Source organism: Lynx canadensis, chromosome D2 (assembly GCF_007474595.2).
Source record: "Lynx canadensis isolate LIC74 chromosome D2, mLynCan4.pri.v2, whole genome shotgun sequence".
Lineage (NCBI taxonomy): Eukaryota > Metazoa > Chordata > Mammalia > Carnivora > Felidae > Lynx > Lynx canadensis.
Window position 1 is genome coordinate 16,192,941 of NC_044313.2, and position 15,623 is coordinate 16,208,563.

Consider the following 15,623-nt stretch of genomic DNA (forward strand, 5'->3'; position numbering starts at 1 on the left):
CGAACTCACGGACTGCGAGATGGTGATCTGAGCCAAAGTCGGCCGCTTAACCGACTGAGCCACCCAGGCGCCCCCAGAAAGTGCTTTTTAAAACCGATTCTTGAGAAGTGCTTAGCCTAACATGCTCACAGTTTCACCTTGTGTTTGGGCCTCTCCCTGTCCTTTCTTACGGTGACCCCACACCCATGGTATCTGCCATGACATGCTAGAAAAGTCAATTGTGGGCTCATTTCTGTGACTTGGTTGTTTTTCCAAAACTGGCCTGTGGACAGTCAACATCCATCTACTCAGAGAGGTCTGGTCTGGAACGTGACCACACTGAACAGCCTAGACGATGAAAGGAAATCAACATTCCACCCTATCCATGTGTTCGATTGACATTCCTGTCACTACTCAGTATAATGTGCCCTTTTTGGTCAAGGAGAAGTGTTTTCAAATACCCAAATCTTCTATATCTTAAAGATGTTAAACCCTAGGCCAACTCTTAGTTTTAAAAATAACTTCAGGAGAATCTAGATGTTTTTGTTTTGTAATCTATGGGTTGCAAACTGAAGGGTCTGTAAAAAAAAAAGGCCAGGCTATTAACACAGATTCAGTCAGTGTCAGTTCAAAAGTGACAACAGGTGGCAATTGACATTTAGACTCTGTGGAGGGATGGAAACCCTAGCAAAGTGAGCAGCCACCACAGGCCTCCAAAGTGTTATTCCCGTGAAGGAACCCACGTGTCAGAGGCTGACCCGACATGTGTTAAAGGCTTGTGTAGAAGGCAGCTTGTTAACCTAAGAGAATCAGGTCACCCTTCTATTGCGTCCCCCCTTTTCCTCTGTTTTGGATAGAACAGCTGCTCTCTAGCTTTCTGCTGTTACCATGTTATCACACAGATAATGAGAAATCCGTGTCCTGTAGGAACAGTTGAATGACAAGATCCAGTGTCATCAAAATTCAGGATCTGAAGTTAGCCAAACTCTGGAACTTAAATTTGGTTTTTGTTTTCTTTTTCCCGGAGCTCTTGAGTCCTGGCCCAGGGATGAAGTGCCTCTAGTTAGCAGTCTATTAAAAGGACACCACTTGAGTATTTTATAGGGTCTCCAAAGCCTTACTCTACTTTCTAATAATAACAATCTAAATCTGAAATGATTTTGCTTCTGTTTATTTTTCCTCCCCGTGTATAGCCATGAACTTGTGTGCTAATCTTCGGTGATGACAAATCGAGTTTCTTTTCCAGTATTATTTTTAAAAAAGGATTCCAGGGAAAGCTTGAATTTTCTGGAACTTACATGGGCAGCAGTTTAAATACTTAAAGGTGATTTCCTTTCGTTCTTAATTAAAAAAATTTTTTTTCAGTAAAGGAAAGAGATACTCGGAACTGACTCAAAATACTTACGGAAGTTTTATTTATTATTTTTTTAAGTTTCTTTATTTATTTTGAGAGAGAGAGAGTGAGCTCAAGCGGCAGAGGAGCGGAGAAGTAGACAGAGAATCCCAAGCAGTCTCCGCACCGTCAGCACAGAGCCTGAAGCAGGGCTCGAACTCAGGAACTGTGAGATCGTGACCTGAGCTGAAATCAAGAGTTGGACGCTGAATCGGCAGAGCCACCCAGGCGCCCCTCTGTGGACTTTTTATAACCTCACAGGATCTCAGCAAGCATCAGTTAAATTGGGAAAGTCTTTTTTTGGTCCCTTTTATGATTTACATCATTTTCACAATAATTCTCCACTTACACAGGCTTTCCCCTCCGGTGAACACTTCGTATTCCAGTTCCCCCCTGGCTGGTTTTGCCCACTGATAGCACAAGAGATTAGAATCAGGAAAACAAACCTGTGATTGGACGTCTAGGTTCTGAGAAGCCCCGCCCACTGTAAAGTCCTGGGTTCATGTGCATTTGCAAATAGAAGATTCCCACTGTGCAGTTAATTGGACACTGTTGAGCTGTGTGGCTGCGTGCAAAGCCAAGGCTCACCCTGGGCCTTCGTTGGCTGGTGTGTAAAGTGAAGCGTTTGCATCACATGGGCTTGAAGGTCCCTCCGGCTCTCAAATGCTCTGTGATCTGTAAAATCCAGATAATCACCGCCCTTCTAGGTGAGCGTGAGCCCTGAGAGGGGGTTGAGAGAACAGACGCACAAGACCTTTCAAAAGTCACGAGCTGAACAATAACTATAATGATAGTAATGTTCGTATGATGATGATGATGGTTCCAGAGAAACCAAAATGCCTCCCCCAGAGGCTGACAGTGGGCCTTGCCTGTCTGTTAAGGGGGAGATGAAATGCAGGTTTTGTGAGACTGTTGCACCTTTGAGAACAGACGCTGAGTGTTTCCGTGTGCCCACACTCTCGCCAGTCTTCACAGCGGCCCAGGAAGGCGGGTGCTGCCAGCCTACCCATTTTCCAGATGAAGAAACTGATGGCCAGTGCTTACCTAGCCTGCCCAAGGTCCCTTGGCTCAGTGTCCGAGCCGGACTTCCACTCCAGGTCTCTCTGCCTCCAAAGCCCTTGACCGCTGGGACAGGCACAATTTGTGTGTGGAACAGGCCAAAGCACACATTGGACACAACAGTGAACAGCCTTCTTTTTCCCTGTCATTACTTTTATTATCCAGAATTCCCTTTCCCACCCTTGATCATGTCTTAGATCCCATAGCTTTCTGGTCACCTTCGGCTCCTAGAAGTCCTCGCCTATTGGAAACTCGATTCTCTCATTCATCCCAGAGCCACACCTTTTCCCAGCTCAGATCCGACCCAAACCGGAGACCTACAGTAGGCACAACCTCTTCTTTACCTCCTTCTATACCTCCTTCCTATCCTGTGGCTCTTTGGGGAGCAGGCAGGGGCAGGGATTTGGAGGTAGAAGGGACAAGGTGTTAGAGATCTGGTATTGTCATGCTTCTGTCTCCACTAACACGGCTGGAGACCTTTTTCTATGGGGTGCAATTTGAGTTCTTGAACAAAAGCATGCAATTTCTGGTTAACCTCTTGCGACGAACTCAGGTCCTGCTGCCTAGTGGTCTCCTAGCCTCTTACTAATGAAGTCCCACACCCTCCGCAGACAGTTTTCTCCTGTGGGTTCATTCCAGATGCTTGGGCGTAGGCACCAGCCACAGGACACGAGTGCATCCCCAGGGAGCCAAATGGTGGAAGTGTATGCCGTTCCCACTCCAGCCTCTCCTTAGCCTGCCATTCGGGGGGGCTCCAACCAGCTTCCTGCTTTCCAAATCTTCCAAATTCATCAGGCTCTAGGTTTTTTGTTTATGAATGCTTCCAGGCTCTGGGACACCCCAATCGGTTTGTTCTAAGAACTCCGGACCCACAGCAGCACTAGAGCCTGAGCTTTCCCACTCAGTAAACATCTAGGTCCTTCTCCCCGGGGCCTCTAAATCCCTGTCACAGCAGAGGGGAGAGAACACCACCACACTCCTGCTGTGTGGACAGCTCCCCGCTGACTCCTCTGTGCCTTTCCAAATCTCTGATTTCAGAGGTAGGTGGGTAATAGGGGTTGGTAGTCATCAGATAGATCCTACTGTCTTTTGGAAAGTCCTGGAGGGATTCCGGGCACCCTTCCTTGGGAGATGGAATATTTATCACCATCGTCTTCAGCTCTGAGACCGTGGCCCAAAATGCCAAGACACTAGGAAAGTTCCCATTCTGTCTTCTAAAAGTTTTGATCCCAGCTGCGTAGCTACTATGAATGGCAATGTCCAGCTTCGTCAATGGTTCTGGGCATGACTGAACCCGGCAGGCCTAGGAAGGTGGGCGTGGGGATTTCGTGACCACATGGTTTTCTTTCCTAGACCTCTGTGTCCTCAACCGTCATCTCCAGAGAGGCATCTTCACAGAGTAAGACGTCTTTGGGGCCCTTACTTTTCCCAAGTGAGCAATTCTGAGAAGACAGAAGTAGTTCTCAAGGAGATCAGAGGTACCCAATCTGATAGGACCTTAAGTGCTGCCCAAGTGATGACATCTTTTTCAGCTTGGGCACGCAAGTTTATTTTCTGAGAGCCATTTGTCACCTTCTCCGACTTCAAAACTTTTGAAGCCCAGGTGTCCATGACCCTATGCCAAAAAAAAATTAGAGAGACAGGACCCCTGTTCTCAAGGATATTTATTGCCTTTGAACAAAATGATACAAATATGGAACCATGTGTAGTTGGATGTTAGTTTAACATGGACATAAGTAGCCAAATTCTTGCTCTTCTCTTGGCTCTTACTGCCAAGAATGAAAGGCTTGGGGCAGAATATTTACAGTTGTTTTTTTTTTTTTTTTTTTCTATTGACACGTTTGGTCATTAGTTGTTTTTGCTGGGATATTGGCGAGTTGCTGGAGGATTTGAATTCCTTGATGCTGCTTCACATTCACCTATTTCTGACTTTGGCAATAATTCCAGCACCAATCACCAGCTTTCTATATTTATCGGCAGCTGCTTCAGTGATGTGGAAACAATTTTCTCAACAGCTGAAAAACATGAAGATACAGAGTAGGACATTTTGTTCTTTATAAAAGAGCTTAGTTGGGATGAGCATGGGAGAAGGGAACAATCCAGCACGAATCATTTTGTCCCCTGCTTCTTTCCCACTTTGCCCGTCAGGACATGTGTGACATCAGGCTTAAGTGGAGAATTTATGGTTTTGCCCCAAGAGGAATGAATGGGTAGCCTCTGTGACATGTACCAGACTCCTTTGAACCAGATGATATGAACCAGTATTCTACTTTCTAGAAGGTGGTCTTTGATTTGCTTGATTGATGACTTAAGGTTTGGGATGAAGGAGGCTCATCCCCAGCCTCTGTTTCCAGCCCAGCTTTACCAGCTGCCTGGCTCTAGGCATTCGGCATTCGGTGAATGCTTTTCTACAGACCATTATCAAAATCAGTTCCGGAACATCTGCCTTCCATGGGACACTGCAGGGCACAGAGGATCTGAGAGGTATGGGACACCACCTGTGAGGTCAGAGGCTTCCAGACTGCGAGGTACTTGGACTAAATTGATTGAATAATAAATGGGACCAGGTCTCCGTAGCCCTCACACGGTGCCTGGTTCATCCAAAGCCCTCCATGCAGAATGATCAGAGATGTCGCTGTTGCTCTTGAATTGTGTCTCATCTGCTTTCAGAGCTCCGAGACATCTAGGCATTAATGCGTTTGCACAGAGAACAAGACTTAGAACCCAGAAACGTGGTTTCTAGTCCCAGCTCTGCTCCTACCAAGGAAAGGTGGAGCCACGTTGAGAAGCTAACATGAACCGAGGGTTCCAAGTGTCGTGCAAAGCACGTCCCAGTGCAGGGTCTTTGTCCTCATTGCAACCTAGGAAGAGGGCCAGCATTTCACAGATGAAGAAGGGAGTGTTCAGAGACTGTCACTTTCCCAAGTTAACGTCGAGTTAACGTCGATGCCAACTCCAAAGCCTGGACTCTTACCATTCCAGGCCTCCCATCTCCCAAGATCTCAGCGCTGCGCAAGAGGAGACCCCATATGGCTCCACCAACCCCCCCTGAGTCCAACTGTCTTCAGTTTGTAGAATTGAAAGCCATCTCTAAAATTTATTTTCTGACTTAAAAAAAAATCTACCAACCGGCAGCTTCCTTGGTACTCTAAATCTTTACTGCCACCTAGTGGACGTATCTAATCAGAGGAATGAAAAATTCAGTTCAACTTGGATTAAAAACTGTCAATTCATCTTAAACTCATCGTGTTCCTAACCTTTAAAAATTGTATTTATGGACAAATATCATGGCCTTCCATTTTTATCCTTGCAGTAAACTACCAGGAGTTTCCGGGAAACCTATAAACTCCTCCTGCTTTAAAAAATAATAATAATAATGCTTTGTGATCATATAATACACACTCAGCTAATAATGGGCTATACTTACAGAAGTTCTAATCTGAAATATTTAGAACTTGTATAGCAATTATGTTTTTAACTTTATAAATATTTGCTTAACTTTTTCTTTATTACATTCTCAGGGTAACAAAAAAATAATAATTCAAACAACACAGAGGATGTGAAGTAAAAAAGTCCTTCTCCACAGAAGGAACTATCTTAGGAATTTCTTTTTTTTTTTTCCCAAGAAATGTTTTATTTCATATACAGGCGTGTGTACAAACACGTACAGTTTGCTAATTTTTTGTAAAGGAGCTTCTGTTACGCATACTGTTCCACAGGTTGCCTTTTTCAACATCATCTGTTTTGGACATGTTTCCATGTCAGACACAAATCAACCTCATTCTTTTCAATAGGATATAGATTCCATTACGGACTGTACTATAATTAATTTCACCAGTTCGTCATTAACGTCCATATAGGCTACCTTCGGTGTTGTTGTTATAAAAGTGCCGCAGGGAATACGTTTATTTTCTTCAGGGAAAACATACACGCCAGACACACACTCACGCATGCTCATTTGCAAGCATATTTGTAGACTGAAGTATTAGACGTGAACTTGCCGGATCCAAAGGTGTGTTAATACCCACTGGCCAAGATCACCAGAAACACGCCTGTAGTCACAAAGATGAGGAGAGGAGGAGGAGGAGGAGGAGGACCAGGAGGAGGAGAAGCCCAGCTAACTGAAACTGCTCCAAGGGAGAACACAGGGGAATGGCGAGCCATCCCCGGAGGACTGTCATAGGGTGCGAGCTCTTGCTGAGTGGGAGCAGGGAGGAGTCAGGGCCGCGGGAGCAGTTCTGGGCCGTGTACCGGCAAGATGCCGAGGCAGGTCAGTGGGCACCTCTAAGTTTTTCTGGGAGGAGGGAGGGTTAAAGTAGGGTCAGGAGTGTCACCAGCAAAGGAGCAGCAGTCACACGTGTGGTCGGAAGAGGGGGGTGTTTCATCGTTTTGTGTGCCCGAGTGGCCTTGTCTGGGCATCGCTTCATTCCATGGGTGTTTCCTACGATCAGCTGGGGACGTGCTGGCCAGTCTCCCAGCAACGCGCCGCTTCGTTTGCTCAGATACATTGACTTTAAATGTCTGTGGACGTTTATGTTGCTTTTCAAAAAGGTTGCATTAGTTGACATTCTCCTGGGTTCTTCTAAATGCTCAACTTCTCTAACAATGAAGTATTTAATAATCAGAATAATGGCAATTACAACACTGGGAAACGTTTATAGGGCCACTTCCCATGTGCCAGCCGCTGCGTTAACTCCATTATTTCATCGAATCCTCATTGGAGGCTTGAGACACGTGTTAGTGGCATCCCAGCTTCCATCCGAGGAAACCAAGGCTTAGAGAGGGGGAGAACCGGCCCGGTCACGTGGCTGGCCAGCAAGTTGCTGAGCTGGGTTCAGAACCAGACCTTGCTCCTTCCAGAGCCCCACGCCCTTTCCCACAAAGAAACGCTTTCTCCTTCCTCTGCTTCACAGGAGCCTGCCATGGAGAATTTAAAGCTAGGGCATTAAGAGCTGTTAAACTGATGGTCGCAAATCTTCCAAAGTCTGGTTTAGGATGATAAGGAAGTCGAGAGGCCCATTTACAAGACTGAGATTCGTGGGCTCCTTTCCAGGAATCACATATATATTGTGACGTGAGGCATCCTGCCTGAGATCTTTAGCTTCTCACATGTGCCCTCAATTAATAAAGGCCTGTGAGAGCTTCCTGAAAAATCACAGCCAAGACAACGTAATTAAATATTCTCTGGGCCAGCTGGAGCTCAGAGGGTATTTAAATAATCCCCAAGGAAATAAACGGATGAAGGACATCCCTCCCCGTGGATCCACTGAGGTTCGTGAAGGTTCCGTGCTATGTGAGGATGGCAAGGACTTGGTGCAGGAAAGAGGGGAAGGACGTGGTGCCTCGGTAGACATCTGTTGAGTGTGGGACGGGCGCGGGCCGGGCTTCAGAGCTGGCCCGCGTGCGTGGACTTAGCTGAACGAACGTGGGAGTCACTGCGGGCTTCTGCTCTTTTCCAGATTGTGCTGGCTGTGGAAGGGACATCAAGAACGGGCAGGCGCTGCTGGCCCTGGAGAAGCAGTGGCACTTGGGGTGCTTTAAATGCAAGTCCTGTGGGAAGGTTCTCACCGGGGAGTACATCAGCAAGTAAGATCGGGGCACAGGCCGCGGGATCCTTCCAGTGGGGCCTGCTCTGGGGAGGGGAACCCCCACCCCACCCCATTGGGCATAAAGGCATTCACACCCCATAATCAATATGAACTTTCACTGTGCTGCGTTTTTGTTTTTATAAAAGGAATTTTATTCTTCCGCTGTCCCTGTAGTTTGCCTACAGTGAATTTAATGAGACGTCAGTCACTGCCTAATTTAACGAACAAAACTGACATAATGTTACACTGTATGTTGTAATCAATTCTTCAGTAATTTTACTTTCCCTAACCTTTTTTCTTTTCCTATTTGGAACTAGTAGACCTTGCTCCTCCTCTAGGTCTTGAATGTGGTTGACACCTCCCCCCCACCCCGCCCTGCCCTAAAAAAACACACACACACAGGGTCTAAGCACTGAGCGCATTGGGACCAATGCATAATCCAACCCACCAGGGAACGGGTTCGTGTTAGAGTCAGGTGCTGGTGTAACGGCTAAAGTGAAGTTTTATTTTGTTTTGTTTTTATAACGTAGCTTGGAGAAACTAGTTACAGCGGTTACCTTTCTTTTTTAAGGTTGTAAAATTTATTTTGAGAGAGACAGTGGGGGAGGGGCAGAGGGAGAGAAGGAATCCCAAGCAGGCTCCACACCGTCAGCGTGGAGCTCGACACGGGGCTCGATCCCACAAACCACGAGATCGCGACCTGAGCCGGAACCAAGAGTGGGACGCTCAACTGACAGGAGCCACCCAGGCGCCCCTACAGCGGCTCCCTTTTGATTGAAGGAGGGAAGAATGAGTGGGGGGGGGGGGCGTCCAAAGGCAACGAGGGAAAATTTATTTTCGTCACTAAACCTTTCTATGCTTAAAAAATATTCTCCAACCAGGTAAATATGTATCTGCTCTTCAAAAAAAAAAATGTAAGAATACAGTGAAACAAAAAACAAACAAAAAAGTAGCGGGGGCCCCACCACCTAGAAATCTAATTCTGTAGTCCTGGGTGAAGCTGAAACGCCTGTATCAGAAGGAAAAAGCTTCACAGGTGATTCTGACACACAGCCAGGGTAAGAAGAAGGAGAAGGATGCCCAGCTATTAAGCGAACGCAGAAGGCTGTGCGGGGGTAGGCCATTGGGATGTCTACCGTGGTGCTTCTGAACTTTTGCACTCAAGGGCACGCATAGAAAACAGTATTTTTTCTGTGCTCAGAGGTAAATAAATAGGGAGGGTTGGAGAGGCTGAGTGAGAAGGCCCTGTGCTCCTGGGGCCTCCTGAGGGCTGAGGACTTGGCGTCCCAGGCTCTGGCCTGTGAGCTCCAGGAGGTGGTGGGGGGAGGGTGCACGCTGACACCACGTCTGAAGCCCATCTGGCCTGGTGGTGAAAGAGAATGGCGCCCGTGTTTTGCTCGTTGGGTCCGAGACAACAGGGAGGCCGCCGTGGTAATCTTTCTGTGGAGCCCGGAGAACCACAGCCGTCCCTCCACGTCGTGTGGCTTCGTGCACTTTGATCGCGCCTGCCCAGATCTCCCGGCCTGTGAATGCTGGGTGCGAGAGCATCACGCCCTACCACCCTCTGTGGAAAAGGGCCCCGGGAAGTGTGGGTCTGGCGTCTTCCAGGCCCCTCGGCCCTCTCAGGACCTGAAAACTCTTGTGTTGCAGGGACGGCGCGCCCTACTGTGAAAAGGACTACCAGGGGCTCTTTGGGGTGAAATGTGAAGCCTGTCACCAGTTTATCACAGGGAAAGTCCTGGAGGTAAGTGACACACGGGATGCCTTCGAAGCTACCATCGTCTTCCTCAGAGGTCGGCAGAACCACAAAAGAGGCTCTTCCACCGTTTTGTTTTGTTTTTTCTTTCATCTTTACCCGCGGAGGAAAGAAAGTACTGGGAGCTGACTGATCTCTTCGCGATTTAACGTGTATTGTCTTTACAGGCGGTTGCTGCTAACTGTTCCTGTGGAAATTGGAGTGAGGGACAATTGATCAAAAGAGATAAGGGGACTGTTAGGAACTATGTAGAAGGAAGAGGTATATTAGACTGTTTTTAGGAGTCAGAAAATGGGAAACAAAGAGCACGTTCGAGCCGCCTGTGTGGGAGCGCACGCGCGTGGGCTTGTCCGGGGGGTGTGTGCGTATACAGGCGTGCTCTTGCACTGTGCGCGTGTGCACGTGAGAGTGCACGGACTCGGGGGGCAAGGGCTCAGAATCGAAGTGAGGAAAAGAAAGGGCGGGTGGAAAGTGAAGGCCTACACCTCTCCACCCTTAAGAAAACCACATCCTGCGTGACCCAGAACCCCCTGCGGCTCGGGCCGAACCAGAGCCTGGCGGGTTCAGGTGTGACTGCCTTGTGCCACAGAGCCTGCTTCCTGCTTTCTCCGCAGCGGCCCCACCAGCTGCCGCCTCTGGGCTGAGCGGAGCCCGTGCTGTGGAATTAGGGGCCGGAGTTCAGAGGCAGAGGGAGTCACTGCCCCCCCCCCCCCGGCTTCTTACAGGCCTGTGGGGTGTTAACCCGCTCTGATACGAAAGAAAAGATTGCCTCATACCCATCACACATTTCAGGATGGAGAATGTGTCCTGGGCAGAGGTAAGTCAGGACGCCTAGCAGCTTGGGAAGGCCACCAACTGGTCCTGCAGCTTTGACAGACACAGGCCACTGAGTCCACATGACCACATTCAAACCCCCCCAGTGGGGCGTTTCCGAGACCTAAATCTGAGAGGCCCCCAAGTGTCTCTGGGCAGCCTCCGTGGGATTGCACAGCAAGGTCTAGCTTAGTTTTCCTAATCCCACAGCAAGCTCTGGGGTGCCTTTCTTTCCAGGAAACACGGAGGGGCCGGCGTTGGCTCTGCACCAGGGCCCAGGGTAGCTAATTGGATTCGGGTGATAAGGAAGTGACTGTTAACGCGCACTTGCCTCTTACCCAGGGGAAGGGTGTTCCAGGAAGAGGGAACAGCCTCCCTAGAGGCCCAGAGGCGCGGACAGGCACAGCAGAGTGTGAAACAAAAAGCCAGATGGGCAAGAGCGCAGGTGTGAGAGAAGATGCTAGAGGAGTGGGGAGGGGTCAGAGCAAGAGGACCTCCAGAGTCCTATTCAGGAATTTGGGCCTTATCCTAAGAATGCTGGGAAGCCATTGAAGCCCTGATGGCTGGAGCTGAAAGCGACTGGATTACATTGCTGTATAAAGAATGCGCGGGAGGGGCGCCTGGGTGGCGCAGTCGGTTAAGCGTCCGACTTCAGCCAGGTCACGATCTCGCGGTCCGTGAGTTCGAGCCCCGCGTCGGGCTCTGGGCTGATGGCTCGGAGCCTGGAGCCTGTTTCCGATTCTGTGTCTCCCTCTCTCTCTGCCCCTCCCCTGTTCATGCTCTGTCTCTCTCTGTCCCAAAAATAAATAAACGTTGAAAAAAATTAAAAAAAAAAAAAAAAAAAAAGAATGCGCGGGAGTCCTCAGATGCACGTAAAACCACTCCCATAGCAGCTCTGTTCACAACAGCCAGCAGGTGGAAACGACCCAGTGTCCACGCGCGGATGAACGGACCAACAACACGTAGTATATACAGACAAGGAATAATACTCAGCCTTAAAACGGAAGGGGTTATGATACCTGCTACAGCATGGATGAACCTTGAAAACGTCATGCTAAGTGAGGGAAGCCAGACACAAAAGGCTACCCGTGGTTTGCTTGCATGTACGTGAAATACCCAGAACAGGTAAATCCATAGAGACAGAAAGCAGATTAATGGTTGCCTGGGGTTGGGGGAGGGGGGAATAAGAGTAGCTTGTTGGTACCCAGCTGGAGGTATGAGGTGTTCTGGAACAAGTCAGAGGCGGCAAATGCACAGCATCGTACCTGTCCTAAATGCCGCAGTCAGGGAGGCCAGTTTGGAGACGACTGTAGGACTCAGGGCGCAAAGCAGTGGGAGCACTGGCGGCAGGGAGACCTGCGAGGAGGGCCCACTCTCCCACGTAGTTGGGGGCTCAAGAGGAGTTTCCGTGGCCTTTCCAACAATAGTTTTCATTGTCAGCCCAAGTGTGGTCGGTGCTGAGTTTTTGGCCCTCCGTGAAGTACGTCGCAGGAAAGCTATTGGGGAAGTTGGTCGTGGCTTATCCAAAGTGCAGCATGAAGTCCAGGTGGTCAGATCACAAGAGTCAAAGTGCAGCGGGCGTGTGCTCCCCACCTGTCCCCTGAACATGTCCCTTGTCCCTCCCCGGAGCCCAGGGGGAGAGGCCCACGGCATTTCCATAGGGGTTCCCAAGTGTGATCTGTGCAGGACTGAAATAAACCTGTTGAGTTGGGAGCAATTGGGAAATTGCATTTCGAAAGAGTAATAATAAAACATCAGAACCATCTCGCGGATGTTCAGCTGTAGGAAAAGCGGTGGGAGGATCCCGAGCATAGCCCCCAGATTTGAGCCACGTTTACGGAAGGCGCGGATCGAAACAGCTGTCTCGGTCCACATATGCAACTGTGTTCCCCAAAAAGAGTTGAGGCAGTAGGCAGGGCGGGGGCGCTGTCGATGACCTCCGGTTTAGTTCAACAGCTGTGAGAAGGGATATGTAAAATAAACTCGATCCAGGAACATGCCATTTTGAAGAAACATCTGCTTAGTCAAGTTCCTCCCTGGAGCGGGTGTTGGCTGTGGCTGCTGGAGCCTCGCGCCAGATTGGCCTCGGGTTTCGGCGAGAGCCTTCTGGAAGGTGCAAGTCGTGGAGGCTTTCCACACGGTGCCTTCAGATTTGGGACTTCTGGGAGTCATTTGCACTGGCTTCATAGCAGAATCAAGACCCCACCCAGTGGGCGTACTGACCTCTGATGGGTGTGATCTAGAAAAATGTAATGCATGTGTAGCACCCTGACATGGGACCGCCTCTGAGTCAGCTTGGCTTGGTTACCAATGTAAAACAGGACCGGTCTCAACACTCCGCCCTCCTCCTGTGCCTTTGTTCTCAGACCCCATTGTTGCAACATGGTGACTGTGAATTTGTAAATGCTGTGATCCTTACCTTTTGGGATTCTTTCCCCTCAGTTTTAAAAATGCGGTAAAACGCACCTAGCATGAAATTTACCATCTTAATCGTTTTTAAGTGTACATTTCAGTGGTATGAAATGTATCCGTAATTTTGTGCAACCATGACGGCCACTCACCTCCATGATGCTTCGCATCTTGTAGCCTTGAAACCCTATACGTAACACTAAATCTCAACTCCCCTCTCCCCCTCGTGCCCTGACAACCATCATCCTATTTTCTGTCTCTATGAATTTGACTACTTTAGGCATGTCGTACAGGTGGAATCATACGGTATTTGGGGTTTTGTGTGTGTGTGACTGGCTTATGTTATTTTGCACAATGTCCTCAAGATTCATCCATGTTGTAGCACGTGCCAGAATTTCCTTCCTTTCTGAGTGATATTCCGTTATATGGATATACCACATTTCGCTTGTCCATCCGTGATCCTTATTTTTGTTAGTGTTGTTTTTTTCTGATTGATGTTATTCATAAAGATTGTAGATGTATTCGTTTCCTACATCTCCAACAGCGAGGGCTTAAAAACGCGGAAACTTATTCTCTCACAGTGTGCTAGAGGCTAGAAGTCCAAAATTGAGGTGCGGCAGGGCCATGCTCCCTCCAGGCTCTCGCGGGGAGCTCTTCCTTGCCCCTTCCAGCTTGTGGTGGCCTGTGGCATTGTGACCCTGATCCCTGCCTTTATCTTCACATGACCTTCCCTCTGTGTCTTCTCTCTGTATCGCCCCTCCCTCTGCTTTGCTGTTAGAAGGACACTTGTCATTGGATTTAGGGCTCACCCAGATAATCCAGGATGATCTTGTCTCAAGATCCTTAGCTTAATTATCATATCGGCAAAGACCCTTTTCCCAAACGTTCACAGGCTCCAGAGATTTTTTGGGCCACTCTTCGAACCCACTCCAGTAAAGCTGGGAACTTATACAAGTGTCCTCCAGGAACTGTCATGAAGTATCAGGTGCTATACAGCCTCTTGTCCGGGTGGTTTCGCCTGAGAGGTCGCCAGACACCCGAGGAAGTTTTGAGAAGGAGCGAGGTCACTGGGGAATGATCGAGAAGGTCCGGGCTCAGCTATGTCACTCATTTCTAATGTAATAGCCATAAACCCCACCGATCACATTGGCTTGACAGGCTGGGTAGAGAGCCTTCGCGTGTTTTAGTGCAAAGGACTCCACGTGACAGGGAATTAGGGATCTACTCTTGGCTCTGGAACTCCCAGCTGTGGGACCTCAGGCCAATCTCTCAACTTCTTTGAGCCTCAGTTTTCCAAGACAAGCATTAAAAATGTATACGTGAATCCAAGCCTGGGCTGCTTGACTCCAAGTTTCCCTGGCTCTTAGGACCCAAGTTCCGTAATTCTCGTGTCTTCGGTCTAAGGAGTCAGAGTTAGCAGTTCTTTCTCCTGGAGAGATTTTCCTGGAAGCCGGCATGCAGCATGCACTCAAAGTGTAGCTTTATTTATCATCGGCTGGCGTTCAATTTTGTTTTCAGCAACGGGAGTCTCTCTTTTGAGAGGTCTTGCTGTAAATGGCCCATCTTTAAAAGCTTATGCTAATTAACCTATAAATTCAGGAGCATTCTGAAGATGTTTGCCACCTGCCTCCTAATTAAGTCCGGAATCAAATTAGTGTGAAATACTCGAGTCTGCCAATAGCCTGCTCGCTCCATCTGTACCTCTAACCTCTCCTCTGGAGCAACCTTCCTCCTCCTTTTACTTCCCACCCCTGACCACGCCTCTCCCCTGCTCGTGCTTTAGCAGACTAATGGTACAGGAAGCCACACGAGACCTTGGATGTAGGTTACAGATGTCAGTAGACATCGGGCTTCCCTTTGGTGTAAATTTCCTTCCATCTTTGCCGAATGGCCCTCAGAGATCTCTGACTCTAGCAAAATCCCTTTCCTGGGTATGGGAACGTTTTTACCTGCCAACTTCATAAAGAAAGAAAACAGCAGCAAAATAGTTCCAAAATGAAGGCAGCCCTGGGGAAAAAGAAAAAGAAAGAAAGAAAGAAAGAAAAGAAGGAAGGAAGGAAGGAAGGAAGGAAGGAAGGAAGGAAGGAAGGAAGGAAGGAAGGAAGGAAGAAAAAGAAAAGTAAATGTCAGACTGGAGACAGAAGTGTGGAAGGTAAAGGAAAGGGTTTGTCCCAGGTCCCTCCCCTTGGTCTTGGGCTGTTCTATCAGCAAACCAAGGGTGAACTTGACTCTCTCAGCTCTCTTGCACAATTCCCTCCCCCCAGGGGCTCCATGTTTACCCAGCACTCCACTGATCCTTTCGAGACAAATGCTCGCATCCCCAGGGAGCTCGGCTCCCTCTGCAGATGGTGCCTCCCCGAGCAGACACGTGCTAGACCACAAGCCACCCCACCCCCGGAGCCTTCCTCTTGCAACTCTTCTCTCTGGGACAAAGCAAAGTTGTGTTGTCTGCATTCTTACAGGAGGAGGGCGGAGCTCTGCTTTTCTTGCTCGGGTCTCCTATCCTTTGCCTTTCCCTTCTTCCCCATGTCACACACCCGGGAAATCAGTTCTCCGCCCTGGGTGTCTTTCTTTCCAGAAAGGCTGGTGGCACATGTCTTTATGTGGCGTGGTCTTTATGGTGCTA

The 15,623-nt window shown here is 48.7% G+C and overlaps 1 protein-coding gene across 20 annotated transcripts in view; it reads left to right on the forward strand.

Annotated features, from left to right (window-relative positions):
- Positions 1–15,623, forward strand: part of ABLIM1 (actin binding LIM protein 1) — a 218,388-nt gene that overhangs the window by 111,556 nt on the left and 91,209 nt on the right. For all 20 annotated transcript variants that reach the window (XM_030335052.2, XM_030335038.1, XM_030335039.2 and 17 more), the window contains exons 5-6: positions 7,891–8,017; positions 9,670–9,763. In XM_030335052.2, coding sequence (XP_030190912.1) covers positions 7,891–8,017; positions 9,670–9,763 — 221 coding nt within the window. The remainder of the gene's footprint in view (positions 1–7,890; positions 8,018–9,669; positions 9,764–15,623) is intronic.